The sequence below is a fragment of the Artibeus jamaicensis genome, unplaced genomic scaffold (genome assembly GCF_021234435.1).
Source record: "Artibeus jamaicensis isolate MK-2021 breed Jamaican fruit bat unplaced genomic scaffold, CSHL_Jam_final contig_1410, whole genome shotgun sequence".
NCBI classification, from domain to species: Eukaryota; Metazoa; Chordata; class Mammalia; order Chiroptera; family Phyllostomidae; genus Artibeus; species Artibeus jamaicensis.
Window position 1 is genome coordinate 462,051 of NW_026521281.1, and position 22,438 is coordinate 484,488.

The 22,438-nt window shown below is 39.6% G+C and overlaps 1 protein-coding gene across 17 annotated transcripts in view; it reads right to left on the minus strand.

Moving 5' to 3' along the window:
- The window catches only part of HUWE1 (HECT, UBA and WWE domain containing E3 ubiquitin protein ligase 1), a 150,199-nt gene that overhangs the window by 38,565 nt on the left and 89,196 nt on the right, over nt 1-22,438 (minus strand). For all 17 annotated transcript variants that reach the window (XM_037153689.2, XM_053667505.1, XM_037153687.2 and 14 more), the window contains 18 exons: nt 21,270-21,486; nt 18,797-18,919; nt 17,910-18,147; nt 17,295-17,525; nt 16,154-16,276; nt 15,576-15,671; nt 14,746-15,015; nt 12,701-12,853; nt 10,959-11,086; nt 10,703-10,784; nt 9,879-10,055; nt 9,225-9,384; nt 8,578-8,936; nt 6,223-6,418; nt 4,965-5,132; nt 3,541-3,686; nt 2,836-2,899; nt 1,077-1,291 (listed from right to left, as the gene is read on the minus strand). In XM_037153689.2, the coding sequence (XP_037009584.2) occupies nt 1,077-1,291; nt 2,836-2,899; nt 3,541-3,686; nt 4,965-5,132; nt 6,223-6,418; nt 8,578-8,936; nt 9,225-9,384; nt 9,879-10,055; nt 10,703-10,784; nt 10,959-11,086; nt 12,701-12,853; nt 14,746-15,015; nt 15,576-15,671; nt 16,154-16,276; nt 17,295-17,525; nt 17,910-18,147; nt 18,797-18,919; nt 21,270-21,486 (3,146 nt within the window). The remainder of the gene's footprint in view (nt 1-1,076; nt 1,292-2,835; nt 2,900-3,540; nt 3,687-4,964; nt 5,133-6,222; nt 6,419-8,577; nt 8,937-9,224; nt 9,385-9,878; nt 10,056-10,702; nt 10,785-10,958; nt 11,087-12,700; nt 12,854-14,745; nt 15,016-15,575; nt 15,672-16,153; nt 16,277-17,294; nt 17,526-17,909; nt 18,148-18,796; nt 18,920-21,269; nt 21,487-22,438) is intronic.

Here is a 22,438-nt window from a genome sequence, read left to right on the forward strand (position 1 = left end):
GAACTGAGGACCATGGTGAACTTGTGGAAGCTCAAAGTGGAGGGGGAGATGCAAGAAGGTTTGAGTGGATAGCTTTTGTGGAATTTGTAATGTTTTATTTAACTTGGGTGGTGGTCATCCAAGAAAGTGATTCTTAGGGGTATCATATTATATGCCTTAAAACCTTGATTTAAAGTAAAAATAGCTTCAAAACGACAGCTACTTTCATAGATTCTTTGCAACATTATTGTTCCTGCTCCAGTCTCAGACCCTTTACTGCTTACTAACCTTAAAATTACTGTGACCCCTGAAACAAAGCCCCCTTTATGAAGAAATATCCTTGGGCACCCCTTTTACATATATGGGAACATAAGGTGGTTTTTAAAAGTGCTCTGTCACTTGAAAAATCTAACTTGAAGATAATTCTCTATCAGGATATATAAATTATGACTTGCATTACTAATACTGTTACATCAGGTATCTTTGCACAGGTTAAGTACATCTGGAAGATCAACACCGATCCTTTTATGTATTTGGTTTAATCCGTCTCCTAGACACCTTTACTTAGGTGACCCATGGATGGCTCTCAAATTCTACATTTTCTCTTCAAACACTTTCCTCTTATAATATGAAAGTAATAAAAAATATAAAATGTCTGAGTCCTTGATTTCACTTTCATCCCCCAAATTCAATTCTTATCCATTTCTATGTTTAAAACATCTCTTTAAATTAATCTCCACCCTCTCCAAACTCCACCAAGATCCTGTATTAGGTTACTAGGTCAGATTCCTAACTTCTGATTTCAATTTTGCCCCTCTGAGTCTCTACTCTGCAGGCAAAACAACTTTTGACAAAATAAACAAACTGCATTCCCTACAGTAAATGCAGTAAACTGCAAATGGCTCCCCATGAGGGAGCCATTCCCTCATGGCTCCACATTATGGGGAAAAGGCCTTGTTCTTTAATGTGTCTTAAGAGGCCTCTGCCTCTCTCATCATTGGGTTAACATGCACGGGGTTCCTAGCAAAGCATCTGATACCTAGTAGCTATCAAGTGATGACAGTATAAAATCTTTAAGCAGAAGGTGAAAATATTACCTCTTTAATAAGCTCAGACTGGCCCACGGTGTAGCTGTAGTTGGCAATCAGGGTAGCAATACCAACATAGGACCTCACCAACTCTGCCAGAAGACGAAGAATAGTGGAGGTGGGCATTAAAGGTTTGCTGCCCTTGCCTTTCTGCTTGCCTTCCTCTGAGGCCCGGTCCCCTTCTTTATCTTTTTTTCCATCTCGAGATTCCTCTGGAGTTGAAACTGTTGGGAAAGAGCCAAATACTCACTCAATCTCATACTGGAATATTGGCAAAATCAAGCCTTGGGCAGAACACCACTTCTCCACTTAGGCCACTGGTACAAATTAAATGCCCTCCTCATAATGCAGTGGAAGAATAGACAGGTAGGACAACACAGGTCTCAGACATAGTCTGTGGATGTAATACATCAGGGAACTTTGCCCATCTGTTCCTGTATCTCCTGCCATTTATGTCCCTTCTCCAATGTAATTATTTAGCTCAGCTAAAATGCTGATTGCTTCTATAAATGCTATCCTGTCTCATCCAAGCATTCTGAGATGCTATTATATCATGTGCCCACCATACCTCATGCCTCCATCCCAGCAGTTACCTTATATTATAACAGTTGCAGGTTTCCCTCACTAGGCAACATTCTTTAAGTGCAGAGAATGAACTGATTCATTTTGGTGTCTACTACTACACAAAGGGCCTAATGCCTCGCTTGAATGATATTGCCATCACTGTGCTATATATACTACAGATGGGCAGGCAGTTAAGTCCATCAAAGTGAGCTAATGAATATTTTGCCAATTAATAGTCTTTTTGATTTATCTCTAGGGACTAGTGTGACATTAAGTACAATGTTTCCTAACTTAGGTCTCAAAGATCTTAGCCCTGGCTGGTATAGCTCAGTGGATTGAACCCAGGCTGCAAACCAAATGGTCGCAGGTTTGATTCCCAGTCAGGGCACATGCCTTGGTTGTGGGCCAGGTCCCCAGTGGGGGCATGCAAGAGGCAACTACACATTGATGTTTCTCCCCCCCTTCCTAAAAACAAACAAACAAACAAACAAACAAACAAATCTTAAAAAAAAAGATTCCATGAAATAAAACATTACTGAATTGTTATTAAATACACTGATGAGCTACAATAAAATTAAACTGAGGGAATTAAATCTTGAGTGAAGGTTTGTGATGGGTGTAACTGAAAACAAGCTCTTTGTTAAGAGCAGAACAGAATCACTTGTAATCAGTCAGAAGTAAAGGGGTATTTGGTTCCTGGCTTAAAATTAAAAAAAAAAAAAAGAAAGAAAGAAAAGATCTTTACTTTCTAAGGAGAAGCAGCTCTTGAAAGTTGTCATTAGAATTGCTTCCACATGACATTTCTGTAATTCTTGATGAGTGGCCAATGGGCTCTGCTGACACTGACGGAGGCAAGAATCCCCCATGCAAACCTTAAAGGTAGAATACTGTCACTGTCACCAAAGCTCTATAAAGCCAGCATGGAAGGCAGAAAAAGAAATATATGGGGTGGTTTAAAGAGTACAACTAAAGGATGTTACCATAGAAACCATTACAGGGTTAGTCAGGTCACATTTCCATCAACTTTAGCATACAGAAACCCTTTTATTTACAGAACACTGAGCTCAACCTTGAGAAAGTTCACTTAAACAACTAAACTTTACAATTATGCTTGTATCCTCCTACTCCCTGTCTAGGACACCCAGTTTTTTTTAAGTGGTCCTTAAGAAATTGGAACAAAAGAGGGACAAAAGCAAACCATTACCTTCTTGGGATGCCCCAGGTGTGGATGTCTCAGTGGAGGCACCATCTGCAGCAAAGACCTGACTCTATGGGAGAAGAAAACACCTGAGCCATTATTAATTTCAAAGACAGTTGTCCCCAAGAGGGGAGAGGGAAGGAAAGTTAAGGGGAAAAAGGGGGAGGGATTTGGAGGAACAAATAGGAAGGACACAGGGACGAGAACTAAGGGGGGTGGAAATAGGAGGGAGGTGGGGAGCAAGGGGCAGGGGAGGCTGGGATGAGAGAAATAGACAAAAAAAAGTGTACTTAAAAAATAACTAAATAAAATTAATTAAAAAAAAAAAGACAGTTGTCCCCAAATGGTAAGACTCCTTCCCAGGGTACTGGTTGTGAATGCTACGTATTGTCTTTGGCTGATCTTTTAACCACCTTCCCCCAGTCTCCCATATACTACAATCTGCATGAAGTCATCATTTTAAGTAGTGACTGGGAGATTAGAGAAAAAGAGGGAAGAGAATAAAAAATGAATTAAGAAAACATTTCCAACCCAATGACAGAAAACACAATCCCAGGAGCAGCCTCGTTTCACCTTAATTTTTAGGCAACATATAATCTGCAGATACATCAAAATTAACGCCTTTGAAATTTCCCTGGCATAACCCTAAAGACTGAGAACACATAAGTACTGGAAAGAGAGAAGGAAGATAGGAGGTTGGAATTGACTTACATTAATGGCAAAACCTGACTGTGTATCAAAGTCACTGCTCTGACGAGTAAGTGACCGGTACTGCTGGTACACATCATCGCCCATGTCTTGTAGGAGCTGGCCAACCTCTTGAGTCATACCCCCAGCTTTAGGGTCAGATTTTTCTGCTAGAAAAATGAAACAAAACTCTTCTATAACTGTGCTATGTTACTGCCTATTTGGCAGCTTGGACAATTTCACTTCAAGTTGCTATAACTGTTTGCATAGTCCTATTGCTAGGCTTTCACTGAAGAATGAGGAGAGATGTAGCACAGTTAAGTCCTCAATGTTGTTGACAGGTTCTGTGACTTTAAGCAAAAATGATATTAATGAAATCAATTTTATCACAGGCTAATTGATATAAAGAGTAAAATTCCTAAGGAACCTCATCAACCTTGTAACAAAATGACTTTATTCAAGGACCTGCTGTGTAACCAAGCATGGTTGAAAGCCTCATTCTATTACTAATGAGTTTTGTGACCAGAGGCAATTTACTTAGTCTCCTCACTTTCCTTGGCTGTCACTACCCGAAGCTTAAATGAACACACCTGGTATTATGTCTAGTACAGTGGGAAGGTCAGTAAGTGGTTGCTATAGCTAAACTATTATTTTTGTGTGGGGATATGCAAGATTGGCTAAAGATTCTGTAGTTGTAGAAGCTAGGGGCTCTGAATCAGAGTGCTGCATGGATAAAAACACCGAAGACTCGTATTTTCTTGACTTACTAAATTAAAGGGAGCATTTATCAATTTTTGGCACTCCTGTGATACCTATCAAATGAGGATATCCTGAATAAAACCCAGAAGGATTTTACTGGAATGGAACTATGAGTTCCAACCAATTCATTCATGAATTTCCTAGTACTTACATGCAGCATCTTAACTAGGAATAAAGATAGACCGAGATGGTGATCTCAAAGGTCAAGAAACCTAGCTACATCTTCTAATATGGTTCCCAGCTCTTTGGATAATAAAGATGGGAGTGAAAATATAAGAGACGTCCTGGCATTTTATTTTCAACCTGCTAACGAGACGCTATTATCTCCTTTATAATCGTTGTTCAGTTTTCCTACTGGATAGGATGTATTCTCATATGTCAGAACTCTGGCCATCTCATTCTTACCATTCAAGATGTCTTTCAGAAAACATTTACTGTAAGAAACTTCCCTACAGGTCCAACCTTCACCAGGTCTGGTGCCTTGCTCTAGGACTTGCCACTACTTTGGCATCTGTCATACTATGCCATACTTATGCCATACTATGTCATACTTAGCTTCTTTAAAGAAGGGCACTGTGTGGCTTATTATTCTTGATTCCCAGAGCATGGGCACATAGTGAATTGCTCATGTGTTGGTTGAAATGATCCAGGCAGAGTGTCCAGCCTCCTGTGGTGGGCTAGCTACATACCTTCCTCTGGAGCATGGTATGCAGCCAGGGCATTCAGCATGTCGTAGATCACTTCCTTGATAGTATCAGGAATGACAGGCAGAGGTGAGGGTTTCAAGGGGGTTGTTTTCACCAGCTGTACAGCATTAGGGCCTTTAATTCTAAGATTCTCAAATTCATCATCTGAAGCTAAGCCAAAGTTAGAAAAATCGGTCAATAGTGAACTGGTACCTACACTTGGTTACTGATACAGGCTTAGAAGGGGGCTTATACAATATACAAGGCTTGGGACAGGGGGCCATTTCCAATGTTCAAGTATTCTATCAGAAATCCGAGTTTTACCTTCCCTAAATCCTACAGGATTTGATATAGCTACATCAAATGGTAAAAAGAGTATATAGGCTTTGTCGTTGGGGAGACTTTGTTTTCAAACCCAGTCCTATTACAGGATTATGGCCAAATTACTGCCAACAAAGCTCAAAGTTCTCATCCTTGAAATATGAGGATTAAATGAGATCACACATGCCCATCACAGGGTCAGGCACACTGAGGCTCTCCAAATAATTAGCCCCCCTCAACTTAAATCACCATCTGTCTACCTCTAAATATGTCTACACCTAACATCAAGGATATTTTTCTACATAACCACAATACCCCCCAAATTGAACACAGATACAATTATATTATCTAGTAATAGTCGGTATTAAAATTTCTCCAAATTTCCTTTATTTGGATCCAAAATCCCATCAAGGTTGTTGGTGGTTATCTCTCTCTAGTCTTTTATCTTGCATTTTTTCCTCTTCTTATTACATTGATATTTTTGAAGAACCCCGGCTAGTTTTCTTACAAAATATCTCACAATTTATTTATCTCACTATTTCCTCATAATTAAACACAGGCCAACACATCTGGCAAAAATATACCGATATTGTATACTTCATACTGTATCACGAGTCATTTGTCTATTTGTTCTTCAATTATCATTCGATCTGTAAACCATCTACTGTATATAAGCCCTGCTGCCACACTGAATGAGCTCTTGGAAAGCAAGGACTAGAGTGGATGAATCCCTGGTTATCTCCCACAGGGAATAACAAAGGTAAGGACTGTAGAAACTACTGAAGTACCTCTGAACTGACCTACATGATCAACCAGCCAATGTCCCAATACCTGCCTAAGCAGGCCTTCCAGGTTATAGCCCTCTTCACAGAATCTCTCCAGAGTTATACTAAGCCACAGACTTCAATGTCGCAAAATGACAGAAGAAGGGGAAACATACCAGTTCCTGAGCCTCGAGGGGCTGGAAGGGCAATGCGGATACAGCAGTTGGCCACTTCTGTGAAAATGTCCGGATTGCGGCACGCAGCTGGCCCAAGGACACGAAGGATGTAGTTGATCTCCCGAGAGCCAAGGCTTCCAGATACAACACCAGAAGTAGTGCTACCAGCTCCACTTGTAGCTGCTGAGCGAACAACCTGGTAAAGAAAGGGAGAAACATTGCTGATTAACGACTACTTTCTAAAAATACAATTATATTCAAGGAAGAGTTTCCAAGAGTTAAAATACTAACCAAGCTCTTCCTTCAAGACAGTGGATGGCAGCTTTAGATTTTTGGGAGAAAGATAAACTTGGTCTTTCAAGTCCCATCTCTTCCCAATTAAAAAATATGGCTTATAAAAAAGCATATTCCAAAATAATCAATTATTAGGCCAGATGGCATATGATCTTTAGAGAAATTGGGAAATGTATCCAGACCACTGATCATTCCAGCTCCTGATCTCCCCAAATGTTGTCCTAGTTTTAAACCAGAATGGTTCAAACTCTAAAAAATATGTAATATTGATATCCACTCAATGTAGAAGAACAGAATTAAACATTTTATTTATGCCTCAAAGCCAATAATCAGTTTCAGGTAATGATAGCCACAAGAGATATCAAACTATTTATGGATTGTCTGCCTTGATACCACAGGGCTTAGATAGCCATTTGGATTTTGCTCTTCTCACAAAATAATCAAGGAAAACACAGGAAAGTATAAACAAAACAACTTCACTGCATTTTCCATTATCTATTCCTTTCGAGAACTCTGTTCACAAAAATAAACATCTTTTGGAATCTTAATGCTTTTCTTACCAAACCAGCTATGCCCTTTAGTTTGGCATATTAATCCCTATGTCTCACCTGTCAGGTTGCAATTATAAAATGACTCTCTACCCCGGCTGGGTGGCTCAGTTGGTTAGAGCATTGTCCCAATATGCCAAGGTTGCAGGTCCAATTCCTGGTCAGGGCACATACCAATAAATGCATAAATAAGCGAGGGGGGAAAAATCGATCTCTCTCCCCCTAAAATCAATATAAAAATACACATAACTCTTACTTTTAAAATACAGAAAAGTATAATTTCACTATAAAAATGTGCCACAATTTATTTATCCAGACCTTTCCCGGACATTAGATCTCTAGTTTCTTGATATTATAAGCAATTCTACAGCGAATGTTCTTGTATATGTACCTTGGCATACTTGACTTTAGTTATAAATTCTTAGCCATAGAATTTCTAGGTCAAAGGATATCTTAAACTGACAGTACCAAACTGCCCTCCAATGTGGCTGCACCAATTTCCACTCCTACCAAAAGTAAGAGTATGCCTGGTTCTCCACACCCGTACCTGCAATGGATATTATCAAGCGTTTACATTTTGCCAAGTTGGTATGTTAAAATTGCCACTGACCTTCTTCTCCCAACACCCCCAAGTATAATTTCTTTTAACCTCAGAGTTTTCTATCATCCAACAAGAACTTGTATTTTCCCCAGCACTTTCAAAGTTGTATATATGAAGTGGTACCAGCTTTCTGGCAAACAAGTTAAAAATATAACTTTTGATTCAGTTTCTACCAAGCTCTAAGAAAAATAATCTTAAATGTGACAAAGCTATGCACAAAAATGCATACTGCAACACTTATTTACAGGTGTGGGAAACAACATTCCAGGAGAGGAAAATAAAAGACTAGTAACACTCACATGACGGTTGACAAACAATTAGTAGGAGGAAGCCTTACTAGTAAGATGTTTGCTCCCCACCCCTCCATTTATGTCTGAATGATGTTATAAATGTTTTTATTTTTTCTAATTATTTTGACATTTCTTCCACTGCTTAATGATCTGCACAGTGAGTATTTTTGTAAAGAGCTTACCAGTGCCTGGCAATCATAAACATTCCAAATACTTTACTACAATGTTTGGAAAATGGCTCTTAGGTGAACACATGAGAAGTACTCCTAACATGGGGATATCTTTAAGAAATGAACTTGGTGGAAGGTATTCTAAATTCCTTATTAATAGTTTTTGGTTCATGAAACCTATATTGCCAGAGAGAACTTAGTAGATAAAAGCTGCTACTATAATAAATTTAAGGGTAGAAAATCCATTTTGTTGTTCTTTTTTCATGTCATTCACTGTGATTATCTACCATACCTAAGCAAGCACCCAAGTATACACTGGGAAAGATTGCTGAGATAATAGTCTACATATCTGGCTACAGTCCCTAAGAAGAACCAAGTCTATCTGTTCTGAGATCAAGGAAAACAAACGTATGATATAAAGCTAACTCAGCATTGCACGCCAACAGACTCACCTTTTCCATGGTGTGACGGAGGGTGCAGGGGTCCTCAATAATGTGTCTTAAGAGAAGGGTGACCAGGGGAGTAAACCCATTGAAGCCTGAGCTCTGGGTCAAATTCAAGATCATGCGGGTACTCTTCAGCTCTGCAAACATCATGGCATATTTGTGGTCTCGGGTGAGCCTTAGGCAGAGGCGAAGGGTGGCATGCAAAGTGTCTGGGTCCACAGGGACTCCTAGCATGCTCACACAGGCCCGGATTAAAACAGTCACCATATCTTCCGTCAGGCCCTGGATCAAGATGTCCCCCATTTTTGTTTCTTCCAGGCTTGTCTCCTTTTCAGTATTCGTGTTCTCTGTGGCCAACGGTGTATCTACGAATGGGAAAGTAAGAGTTTAGATAGTTCAACTTGACATTTCTGCCCATACCGCTCCTTTGTAAGTAACTAGTCAAGCACTTAGGCCCTGTGAAGAGAAACATTCCAAAGACCAATTCTAAGACCAGATGAAAACACATACAATAAAGGTGGACTGTATATCTTTAAGTCACCAAGCAATCTGATTGATAAGAAATGACAATGAAATTGGCCAGAACTTAAGCCATAGAGGCACACTAGTTTCATGTAAAAGACGCCTTCAAACATTCAAAACTATGTCCATACCATTGCCTTTATTTTCTTTACGCTTGATATCCATTTCTTTGCTTTCTTCCAGTGTCTTCTCTAGTTCCTGTCCATTGCTGTTTTTAGAGTTTTTATTCAGCCGTGGGACCCTCAGGAGAGTTAGCATCACAGGGCGCCTGTTCCCAGTTTCTTCATTAACCTAGTAATTCAAGCAGAGCGAAATATCTCTATCAAAAAAGGAAAAAAAGTAACCACTGTTGGGGGGAGGTATTAGAACTCCCAGGCAAACTGCTTCAGTAGTAAGGAGCCCTGACGACTTATACTACCCCTATCTTTTACTGAGAGAAAGCAGGGAGGCTCCCAGGAAGGAAAGAGGCATACACATGGCCCAAAATGAATTGTAAACTTGTCAACGGAGCGGACGCCATCCCTACCCATTCCCTAATCCTTGACAAAACAATTAAAATCATTCCCAGGTGGAACACTATCAAACTGCCACAGACCCGTGGTCTACCGGATGACCACAGTAAGACTCAGTTCTCTGAAAACTATACCCAATTTCATAGTGGTATGTTAACAGTGTTCCTTATAACGCATGTCAGGACTGCCGGTTCAGGAAGCGGGAAACCAAAAGGCACACCTAGTTCCTTTCCCTCTTTTTAATAAAGTTTACAGCATTGAATGTGCACGTACCTGAACCATTGTAGTGAATTGGACAGTATATCTTCTTCGGCCTGCAGTGAAACGAACACTTGTCTCTCCAGATTTCCAGGCAGAATCAATAGTGCTGTTGTTGCTTGCACTGTAACTACACCAACGCCCAGAGCGGTCATCAAACCAGCGCCAGTTGTTGTTGTTGGACTGTAAGTACTAAATATAACAGCACAAAATTTCTTTATATTTTCTACAAGGTTGGTTATAAGAATAAATATTAACTTCATCAGTGTTCATTGCTAAAATTAATCCAGGAAAAAGAAATATATGGATCCTTTGGTATATTTTGAGAAGAGAGGTATTTTTGTATACATTAATCCTCCTATTCCTCAGCCTCTCCATAGGCACAAAACCCTCTATACCCTTGTCCTGTGATTCCTCTGCTTTCCTTTTGTTTCCCACAAAAGGGGAATATTACTTTAGATGTACTAAAACAAAATTTCTGTTTCTGAGAAGGTACTGAGATAACTGACATATTTAAATCTTCATATAAGGAGCATTTCTTTTTGGAGAAATTGCTGTACGCTCAGTCCTTCACATAATAGAAGAGCCACTCCTCCTCTGGACCCTTCTTGAACTTTTACTTCCAGGCTTAGTTCTTGGGCCCTTTAGCAAGATGCTCCATAAAAACGAATTCTAATACCTCATCCAGAAGAGAACTCTAGCTATCAGTATCCCTTAGGAAATTTATCCCTTGATCAGAGAGCTTTACATTCTTTACCATTATCTTATACTCTCTGCTGACCTGCTCTTGCTAGAAGAAGTTAAGCAGTTGTGCCAACCATATACACTATATTATGTACCTTAGTCATTTGGGCTCTCCTTTTTGAGGAGATGGCTGTCTTTTCATAGAAATCAATCAGGAGTAACACTGGGGTGATCCACCTACAAATGGAGAAATGATTTACTCTGAGCAAGCCAGAAACCCATATACAACATGGGAAAGTTTTCTTGACTTCATCAGGCACCTCACAATTTTCAAACCACAAAAGGTACCCAAGATCTGTCCCACACATACCCCAGAAAAACAAAAGTGAAAGGAGATACATGGCCACTTACTTTGGGGTCTGGACCTCCTTTTGTTCCTTGGCAGCCTGTAGGCAGGGCTGAACCACTTCCAAGAGTTTGATTAGGACATTAAGGATGCCACTAGATTCAACCACCCAAGCACAAGGCAGCTTCAACTCCTGATTGATTAATCGAAGGAAAAAAGAAAGCACACACCAACTTCTATTCAGTAATCACAGGGGTGAACACAGAATTTAATTCAAATTCCATCTCTACATGTGCCAGCTGTATGATATGAGATGAGTTACTCAAATTCTCTAGGCCTTTGTTTCCTCACAGATCAAAGTAAATAATAATTCCTATCTCCAGGGTAATTGTAATGATTAAACAAGACTGTATATTCAAAGTGCCGAACATACTGCCTGGCACATTAGTATGTACTTAATATGGAAACTCTTGTTACTATCAGTAGTATCATTAAGGATTACCATCTAGGGTATACAGAATTAACTATGTTGAAGTCAAAAAGCTTCTGATTGACAGAGAACCTTTAAAATCTTCCAAGGAAAATGGAATAATTAAACACAGAAATCCGGGGCCCACATCAGCCAGTAAAAGATTCCCCCTACAGGGACTACACTAAAGTGTTACTTAGAACAGGAAACCACTGAAAGTAATTGAAATGTCCAACAATGGGAAATTTCTTAAATAAAATAGGGGATGTCCAAAAGATGGAACAATATATACATGACATGGGAAAATAATCATAATATAATACAGAGAGAAAAATATAACACTTTTAAAATAGTCTGATCCCAATTTTTAAAAATATATAGAAACAGAACTAGAAGAAAATACTGGACTGTAACTTGTGATTTTTCTCTTTATACTATAATGTCATGAACACCCCCCCCCCCGATATTCTGTACTTTGCGACCTATTGACAAATGCTATAACAAGAACTACCATTAAGGGAAAGCACCAAGACTACAGACATACAGTTTGACACATATATTGAACCCTTTTCCCAAGTTGCTGCTAAGGGTTTGCTCCAGTAAGTTCAGGTTTTACCATTAAACATGATGACAAAGAGTCATTTGAAATCAATTGCCTACTAATCCCTATGTTGGTTGTAACAAAACACAGCCTGACCAAATTACTCTTTTCCCTGAATCTGCTGACTGACCAGGGACAAAGATGAGTCAGATTCTATCTAATGCCCCTTACCCAATTCTCACCAGCTACCCCAACTCTAGGTGCCACTTAGAGGTTTCCTTAGGGAGACCAGAAGTATTCCACAACAGAACTACAAGACCTCTTTTAATGACTACCCCCCAATCCTCTGAGACTCAATTCAATGAACACTTGTTCTGAGAAGCCTGACTCTGATCTAGAAGCAATGTGTACATGTCATCATTTATACCAGGCGTGTCAAACTCATTTGCACCGGGGCCCACATCAGCCTCGTGGTTGTCTTCAAAGGGCCAACTCCCTAATAGTTAAGGAGTAGTTATATTTATACAATCCTAAAATTATTTTGGCCCTTTGAAGGCAACCGTGAGGCTGATGTGGGCCCCGGTGCAAATGAGTTCGACACCCCTGCTTTATACCATTCACGCACAGAATGCTGTATTCTGCACTTGATTATGTACATTACAGCCTACTAGAAACTGCAGGCTCATGAAATGCAGAGACCATGCCTTATATTTATACCTTCTCCAATGTCTCAAGTAATAGGTATTTGATAATTCTCTGGTGAATGAATCGGAGAGGTGAAAAGATCTAAATCTTACCTCAAAAAGCAGTGTTAAAAGCAAGATTCTAGTAGCCAAATTGGATGCCTGGGGCAGGGTGGCCATCTGACTGATCCACTCTGACACAGTTTTTGTGTCACTTGTTGTCAGAGGAAGAGCAGCTTTGATTAATACATCAGCAGCTTCCCACACCTAGAAAAACAGAGAGGCTAAGTCAGATAACTGCAGACGAAATATGATAAGGTTTGTCAAAAACATTCTCAACTTTGTAAAATACTCCATCCTCAACACATCTGCCAAATGAGAGTGGAAAAATAATATGTTTACTACTGAGATTTAATGTCTGTATTAAAAGAAGATGTATGCTACTATGAGACAATCTCTAAAGATTTTCTTTTTTTTTTTAAGATTTTATTTATTTATCTTTAGAGGGGAAGGGGCGGAGAGAGGGAGAGAAACATCAATGTACGGTTGCCTTTCGTGCATTCCCTGCTGGGAACTGGCCTGCAGGGAACTGGCCTGCAACCTAGGCATGTGCCCTGACTGGGAATCAAACCGCGATCCTCTGGTTCGCAGGCCTGCGCTCAATCCACTGAGCTACACCAGCCAGGGCCCTGATTATTTTCTAGATTACAAGAAGCTTAAATTCTGCCCTGGCTGGTGTAGCTCAGTGGATTGAGCATGGGCCTGCGAACCAAAGGATAGCGGTTCGATTCCTAGTCAGGGCACATGCCTGGGTTGCAGGCCAGTTCCCAGCAGGGGACATACGAAAAGCAACCATACATTGTTATTTCTCTCCCTCTCTCCTTCCCTTCCCCTCTAAAGATAAATAAAGAAAATCTTTTTAAAAAAGAAGCTTAAATTCTAAGGTAAAGGAAATATTTTTAAAAATTTCTGACGCACAAAGATTCTACCAACTTACACTTCCATCAGTGATTTTTCACTATATGCTTGCCCCAGAATTAAAAACAAAAATCTAGAATTTTAGAAATCTTGGTTTTGCTTTAGTTTGCCTGTTAAATTTCTTGTAATGAATTTTATATAATTGCTCTTTTCTATTAAGGTTTTAGTTTTCTTAAAATTATTTCTATATACTTTTAATATAGATTAAAGAAAACGAAACCTTGGTTATAGCTTGTGAAAAAAATGGCTTACCCAGTTTGTCTTACTTTTATGATGTTTCCATATACTAAAGTTATGATTTTGTGTATCACTTTTTGGTTTCTTTCTCTGCTTCTTAACTTTAACATGAATACATGAATAGTAAAAAACAGCAAAGAACATACCACCGAAGTATGAACTGGCAATCTGTGTGTGAATTTTGAGAATTTATTTCTTATCCTACTTCTACATTAATTACATTAATTTCATAATGAGGAAGTAATACATTTATTATTATAAATAAATACATTAATTTCATAATGTGGAAAAACCCTACTTAAAAAAGATAGCCATGGCTGGTGTGGCTCAGTGGACTGAGTGGTGACCTGTGAACCAAAGGGTCACCAAAGGGTCACTGGTTGATTCCCAGACAGGGCACATGCCTGGGTTGTGGGCCAGGTCCCCAGTGGGTGGCACAGGAGAGACAACCATACATTGATATTCCCTCCCTTCTCCCTCCTTTCCTCATTCTCTAAAAACAAACAAACAAACAAAAATGTATGGAAAAAAAGATAAACACCAGGTTACAACTATTCATCAGGATGGGGACTCATTTGTCAAAGTGACTGTTGCCTAAGGGGAGAAAAAAACATTTATTCACTCTTAGCCCAGGGGGCCTAACTTGGCTCAGGAGTAAGGCACATTTTGAACATTTAAGATGATTCTAAGAAGAAATGCCCAGAAGTAGAGAGCTTTGTTTTTCCTTTCAAAGATATTTTTGAAGTAGTTAATTTACTTTTTGTAGGAACACTCTCAAAAAAGAGATAGATGATCAGATCTAAAGAATTCAAAGAGAGAATACATCCAGATTGTGTAAAATATAAAAATATTTTTTTAAAAATATTTTTTAAAGAAATTAGGTTTTGATAGATGGTAGGAAAACCACTTTATATCTCCTCTCTTTTGACCGCTGGAGAGTTTACCTGATTGACTACTTGCTTCAGAATCATGTCTCGATAGTCTGCTCCATTACGTTTTATTGCTGTCATAATCAGATCACACACCCGGTACACTGTGTCTGGCAGCTCATCAAGAAGGTGGAAGCAACCTGGCAACATGGTATCCGTGAAAGTGTGCAGCTCATCTTGCTCCAGTGGATCAGCATCCTGGAACTTCTCTAGACATTTAGCCTCTTCCTCTTCCTGCTTTTCTCGAGCTTTCCGTTCCTCCTCCTCCTTCCGGCAAGCAACTTCCTGGAGGCAGGGAAGAAAGAGTGATAGCATATGGAAGAATTGAAGGAAGAAAGATGAGGAAGGCTCTAAGAATGTATTTGCCCTATCATATGAATACCCTCTACCTTCTCCTCAAATGGGTGATACGTTCATTAGAGTGTGTCAGTGAGTATGAAGGAAGCCACAAAGGCTAAGGCAAGACAAAGAAAAGCAGAGAAGGACACCTCTAACCCCCAAAGCACTGCCAACTTATTCACAGTATCCTACATTACATCCTACAAAATGATTTGCAGACATTGTCCTGCATTCTCTGCCAGTATAGCAAACAGAGCAACTGTTACCTAAAAATAGATAGCCAAGTTTGGCCTAATGTGTACTAAGTATATTTTGGGCCTCCTATTTGACAAAAAAGCGCAAAGCCTCAAGTAGATCAGTGATGACAAGGCTGGGATAAATGAGTACTCCCATGTCTGTCTTTAGATTCTAATTCTATCAATTACTTTGCAGTAGTAGCCAAATATTCATAGAAATACTAAAATTAATGTGTCAGACCCTTTTTGGATACCCTATGTTCTAGTTACCTCAGGTGACTCTGCCCTCTGATCCATTGGGATATCCTGCCCCAGAGACATGGCAATAGCTCTCATCATCTGGTCCTCTTCAGACATACTCAGATCCTACAGAGTAACGACAGAAAATCCAGCAATATACATACCCCAACTCATAAGGAATCAGACACTCTGTGCTCAAGCTTTAGAGAAGGGGCTCTGAATCCTGCTCTCTAGCATTAAACCCAACTAGGCTTACCTGGTCACTGTGAGAACAGAGAGAAAAAAATCACAATGAAATTAAGTACTGGAAGGAGGCTTTAATGTGACCACCTTTTCTGCATCTAAGAAGAGTCTCTTCAATGGCTTTCTGACTGTGGATATTTTAAGAAATTTTCTGCAAATGAAGTCCAATAATTTGCATGGCTGGGAGATATGAAACTTTTGCTCATTACATTCTAGAGCTAGAAGAGTTATCATGAAAAGAAAACAGTGGTACAAAGATGTCTGAAAATGAGAAGGGATGACCAGTGACAGAAGCACGAGAGGAGAAAATCATGTCAGCAGCCCAACCAATGTCTTAGAAGTTTAGAGGCCCTGAGCCAACTTACCCGAACGACTCCTCCCATGATTGGGGGAGGGTGAGTGAGAAGGTACTCTGTGGCCTGCTCCATGGTGCTGGTGTTCAACAGGGCTTCCATGGCATGTTCCCTTGTGAAGCCCATGTCCATGAGCTATAAGAAGGATGAGGGATCTCAGAATCACAGTAAAAAAAGAAACCCAAATGCATTTTAAAATGAAAGAAACCCTTTCAAAATGAAAATAAGTTTTTCTAACTTCATATGAACTGAGAACATTTGTAAGTTAAGACCGATAACGTGAATGGACCTATTTGGTGCTTCCATAGAATCTGAACGTTAGAGCCACACAACGAGGCAGATGATTCTTAGTTCCATTCTCTAAGAAAATGGGGGTTCGATGGTTATTGTCGTTAACAAGATTATCCTAATTTGAAAATCACACATAAGAAAAAATTGGTCTCACTTTTCTGAAAATCAAACTGGCAACAGAACAAGAGCCTGGAAAAATAACCCAGGTTTCTAACAATAGTAAACAATCATAAAATGTACAGAAAGGTTTGTGCAAAAAAAGCTATATATCACAGCTTTACAACATCAAATAGGCAAATTAATATCCAACAATAAAAGAATGACTAAGACATTAAAAAACCCATTTTCTTAATGATAGCAGTACAATTCTATATATTATATGTTAACTATGGTAAGAATTAGGCATAGGACTAAGTAATAAAAAGGAACAAAATAATTATCTTGTGTGGTGACATTATAAATTCCTTTAAAAATATTTTGCTGCATTTCTAAATTTTCTTAAAGTGAGTATTTTATTACTGTTACAATAAAAAATGTAGCATGTACATATAAAAGACATGTTTGACCAGGACATTGGACATAAAGAGAACACACAAATTCCCAGAGGAATATGTTAAATACTCTTTCAAGGTTAAAAGTGCTTCTCCCCCCCCCCACTACTTCTAGCTTGTAATTTCCAAAATGTGGTTTATGTGTTTGTTTAAAGATGAAAAAATAAACACTAAGGGAAAAGGCAAATTTAAATCTATCTCCTGGCTAACAGGACCATGCACTTAGTGACATGTAAACTTAGAAAACACACAAGCACTGCACTCTATCGGGTGCAAAGTCTGGGCCCTGGAGTATCAGGTCAGCATTCTACCTGTTGCAGTTGTTGCTGGTTGACTTGAGGATCTCGGCGGGAGCCACCTTCCTCTTGCCCTGTATCCTCTTCTCCTCGAGACCCCTCCTTCTCTTTGCTCAGTCTCTCTCGAATTACAGGCTCTCCTCGGAGGATGTGGCACAGGATGGCAAGCATGGACTCAGCCATTCGCCCACCATATACTTTCAGGGGTTTACGGTTCCACAGGTTCTTGATGCAAGTAAACGCTGCCTATACATCATTTGAAAAGACGTGTCAAAATCATTTTGTCTCAATTCAAAGTCCTGTGAGGAATAAGCCAAAGACCTATGGGGATAGTCCTTCCACAACCAGTTCCTGCCAACAAAATCCTAGGTCAGTACTGAGGGGCTCAGGAAGCACAGAAGGGGCATTTACTCCAACCTGAAAGTAGCAATATGAAGTTTAGAGTTCAAGTATGTACACCACAGAAAATTTTCAAACAATTTCTATCTCCATCTGAAATGCAGCCCTATCTGGGAGTAGAATCTAATGCTTTTCCAATAATCAAGTTATTTCATTAAGGAGGACAAAAGAGTGGGAGCTACCTCATCAGCACGAGAAATTCCCCTTGGTTTTAGAATGCTGAATACTTACTTTCTGAGTTACTACAAGGAAACGAAGGGCACTGAATTGTGGAAAATTCTGGACACTTCCAGGCAATTTGGCAGGCAGTGAATGTGGAGATTCAAGCACCGTGGTAGGATTCACCATCTTTTCCACCAGCATAAGCCAGGCATCTAGGAATTCTCCTGTGCCATCAGGTAAGTCCGAATGTTCTAATCCTTCAGCAACAGGAACTTTGCCGCCCATAGAGAGAGCCCAATTGAAAGTTCTAAATTCAAGTAAGAGAAAGTATGGAGAGAGAACATTAGTATTTTAGGTAGGGTGGTGGCGGAAAAGACATTTGATATGTTCCCAGTTTTTATATTGGCACTACATGTCCCTCCTCTTGGAGCTACTGTTTCCGTCTGTCCATTATTTATTAGCTTTAACTTTTTTGGTCTTTACTGTAGCTTTTTAAAGATATGATTGACATATCAAACATGTAAGCTTAAGATGTACAATGTCACAGATATACATATATACTGCAAAATGATTACCTTTTCTAAAATTATGTTTTAAAGCCAAAACAAAAATGTGAAATTTAGCTTAAAATTCTGACCAAGAGATACAAAAAGTTTTCATATTCAGAATAACATAGAGAACAAGCCTACTAGAAAAATATGTACCCAGTACTAGAAACCAAATGAGGGAAAGTAGAGATCCTTGCAAACACCTCTAAGAAAGGCAGAATCCCATACCCTCCAAGGAAGATGGAGATAAATATGGCTAATGCCTAGAATGTGGAAGGGTACAATCAATGGGTCTCTATGTATCTCACTGTCACAGGACAGGTGACTTAGAAAGTTGTAGGCTGCTAAGGCACACAGAGAAGACCAAACTCCAAGAAATGTTTCTCAGTGAAGCAACTTGATCCTTACTCAAAAAGAGCATTGTGGCCTCCAGAGCAGAGAAATTTCTGCAGCATAAGATGGTAGGGATACTTTCTCTCATCAAACAGCATTGGGGATGTAAAACCAACGGAACAGATGAAGAATGTCAGCCTGAAAGAGGGGAAAAGAAAAAAATTAACATTTTCTGAGGAAGACACAGAAACAATGGAAAATTTGTGTGGAAGCCAAGAATAAAATTCATTCATTCATTCATTCATTCCCTAAAGACTATCATTTTATTATATGACCAATAAAATACCACTGACATATTGACATTCATTTTTTCCCCTGTCTTTAAAAAACTTTTTAAATATATTTTTTATTTTATTGATTATGCCATTACATTTGTTCTATCCCCCCCATTCCCCTCCACCCTGCACACTGCTCCTCCACCATTCCCCGGCTTTAGTTCATGAACCCGTGTCTCAAGTTCTTTAGATTCTATATTTCCCATACTATTCTTACCCTCCCCCCTATCTATTTTCTATCTACTGTCTATGCTACTTATTTTCTGTACTTTCTCCCCCCTTCTCCTTCTCCCACTCCCCTGTTGCTAACCCTCCACCTGATCTTCATTTCTATGGTTCCACTCCTGATCTAGCTGTCCTCTTAGTTTGCCTTTTTTTTTTTAGGTGTGGTTGTTAATAACTGTGAGTTTGCTGTCCATTCACTGTTCGTCTTTTTTATCTTCTTTTTCTTAGGTAAGTCACTTTAACATTTCATATAATAAGGGCTTTGGTGATGATGAACTCCTTGAATTTGATGTTATCTGAGAAGCACTTTATCTGTCCTTCCATTCTAAATGAAAACTTTGCTGGATAGAGCAATCAATCTTGGTTGTAGGTCTTTGGTTTTCATGACTTGGAATACTTCTTTCCAACCCCTTCTTGCCTGTAAGGTTTCTTTTGAGAAATCCACTAACAGTCTGATGGGAACTCCTTTGTAGGTGACTGTCCCCTTAGCTCTTGCTGCTTCTAGGATTCTCTCCTTCATTTTAATCTTGGCTAATGTAATAATGATGTGCCTTGGTGTGTTCCTTCTTGGGTCCAACTTCTTTGGGACTCTTTGAGCTTCCTGGATTTCCTGGAAGTCTATTTCCTTTGCCAGATTGGGGAAATTCTCCTTTATTATTTGTTCAAATAAGTTTTCCACTTGTGGCTGTTCCTCTTCCCCTTCTGGTACCCCTATAATTCAGATGTTGGAGCGTTTAAAGATGTCCTGGAGGTTCCTAACTCTCTCCTCATTTTTTTGAATTGTTTCTTCATCCTTTTCTGTTTGGTCATTTTTTCCTTCCCTCTGATCTGCTCCCTTGATTTGAGTCTCAGTTTCCTTTCCATTACTATTGGTTTCCTGTGCATTTCCATTCATTTCAATTAGTTTAGCCTTCATATGTTCCTCTAATTTGTGACTATAATCAACCAGTTCTGTGAGCATCCTGATCACCAGTGTTTTGAACTGTGCATCTGAAAGTTTGGCTATTTCTTTATCGCTTAGATTTACTGGCTCTGGGGCTCTGAGTTGTTCTTGAGCCATGTTTTGATCTGTTCTTGCCTGTTCTGTACGGGGAGAGGTGCCTTAGGTGTTCACCAGGGTGGGGCCACCCAGGTCGCTGGTTTGTGATGCTGTATGTGGGGGCGGGGTCAGAGAGGGAGCAATGGCAGTCCTCTCTGCTCACCGAGTCTGCTTTACAGCTCGCCCCCACCCGTTTATCTGAACACAAATGTGTGAGCCCGCAGCCCTGTGCCACCACGGCCTGCTCCATCTGTCTCAATGCTCACCTCTTCACTGGTTTATCTGCACGCAAATGTGCGACCAACCGCAGACAGCCAGCCTCTCTGAGTTTTCCCTGGGTCTGCCCGTAGCTAGCCCACACCTGGGATCTGCGCCCTCGGCTGCCTGCACACCTCCCGGCCGGGGGATCTTTTTTGCCCGACCCGCTCCACTGCTGGCTTCGCCCCTCTCACTGGTTTAGCTGAGTGGTTCGCTATTTTCGGACTCTGTATTGTTCGATTTTCTGTGTGGTTTGGTTGTGTTTATTATTGTTAAAACTTTCTTATTTTTAGATTTGGTTGTGCAAGGAAGCAAAGTGTTTCCACCTACGCCTCCATCTTGGCGGAAGTCCAAGAATAAAATTTAAATATTGCACTGAAATGACTGACAGACTGACTGGAATGCAGGTGGGTGATTCAACTGCTTATTAAAATTTCTAAAGTTTCTAAGTAGTACTAGTTTCTAGTTTCTAAGTTGTAATAAAAATACAAGGTTACTGAAATGCAGTTTGATTAAAAATGCTTTAAAGATCTCTATATTCTAGACTAGATAGTACCAAAGCAAGTACCTTAAACTGCATTTTGGGTAACAGAGTAAACGAGGGACCACCAAATCCTCTAATTCAGTGGTTCTCTTTTCATTTAAGAAGTGAAGGAATCAATTTGATTCTGTATCTTAAGCAGAACCTCACCTGAAGCGAGGAGTAGGTGTATATGGTGGAGGCTGCCAAGACAAGCCCTTTGTGAGGAGCTTGGTGAGGGCTGAGGCTGTTGATCGAGCAGCGGGTGTTGGTGCTGTGGTGGTGCTGGCAGCATGATGGCTCCTTCTCTGGCGGACAGGAGACCCCACACAAAGTTTAACAAGGAGTCCGAAAAGCTCAGCAAGTGCTCGGCCTAATCTGGAAGAGGCTAGAATCCAAAAGTTAGAATAAGGCTGACAGTATTTTCAGAAGTAGTTTCACTTATAACAGACACGTTACCATTAATACATTTTTATGACTGACAACTTCCTCCCATTGGACTTGTTTCTATGCATGATAATCCAAAACTGAAGTCCCATAGGGAATAAATGCCTCTTTTAAAGGCAGGAGACAGAGAAGTGTCTTGATACTCAATATACAGGGTCCTGCAGAAGTAATGCCTGTTTCAGTGTGGTTGGTAGGGTAATAATTTGGGTGTAATAATTTATAGTTTTAATTTGAGCATTTCACCTAAAATGTCATATGGTGTACCTGAGTGTGATATTGTTGTTATAGAATTACATGCTTATGATTTTGTATTAAAAGAATTTGTAATAAAAAAGGGATTTTTTGTGCCAGACCCTGTATAACAAATGTGAAAGTCAAACAAGATAAACATTCACACTGTTAGAAGAGGTATAAATTGAAACCACCTTTGCAGAGAGCAATATAGCCATGAGAACTAGGTAAGTAAATAATACATATGCTGGGTTATGAAATCACTTAAAATGCTTACAGAGGACTTTAAAAATGGCAAAAAAGTTAATGACCTAGACCAGAAAAGGTCATATATACTATATATTGTCCCATTACAACATGACATATATAGGCCCCAAAAGAAAAAAAGATTGCTAGGAAAAGCATAAAAATTTTTAAGTGGCTTCCTTAAGGTCTTAGGTTATAAATACTTCAAACTTTCATTTTTGGAAGATGCTTTTTGGTACATATCAGTGATTTTCAACCAGTGTGCCACAAGAATTTAAAACATGCAATACCTGACTATTTAGTTAGGGGCAATGACTGCTTTTCCCTTAGACTGTCAAATAAAAAAATGAGAACAAAAACCCAAACAACAACAAAAAGAGAACAGCCACCACCACAATAGCTGTCCAGTGTGAATG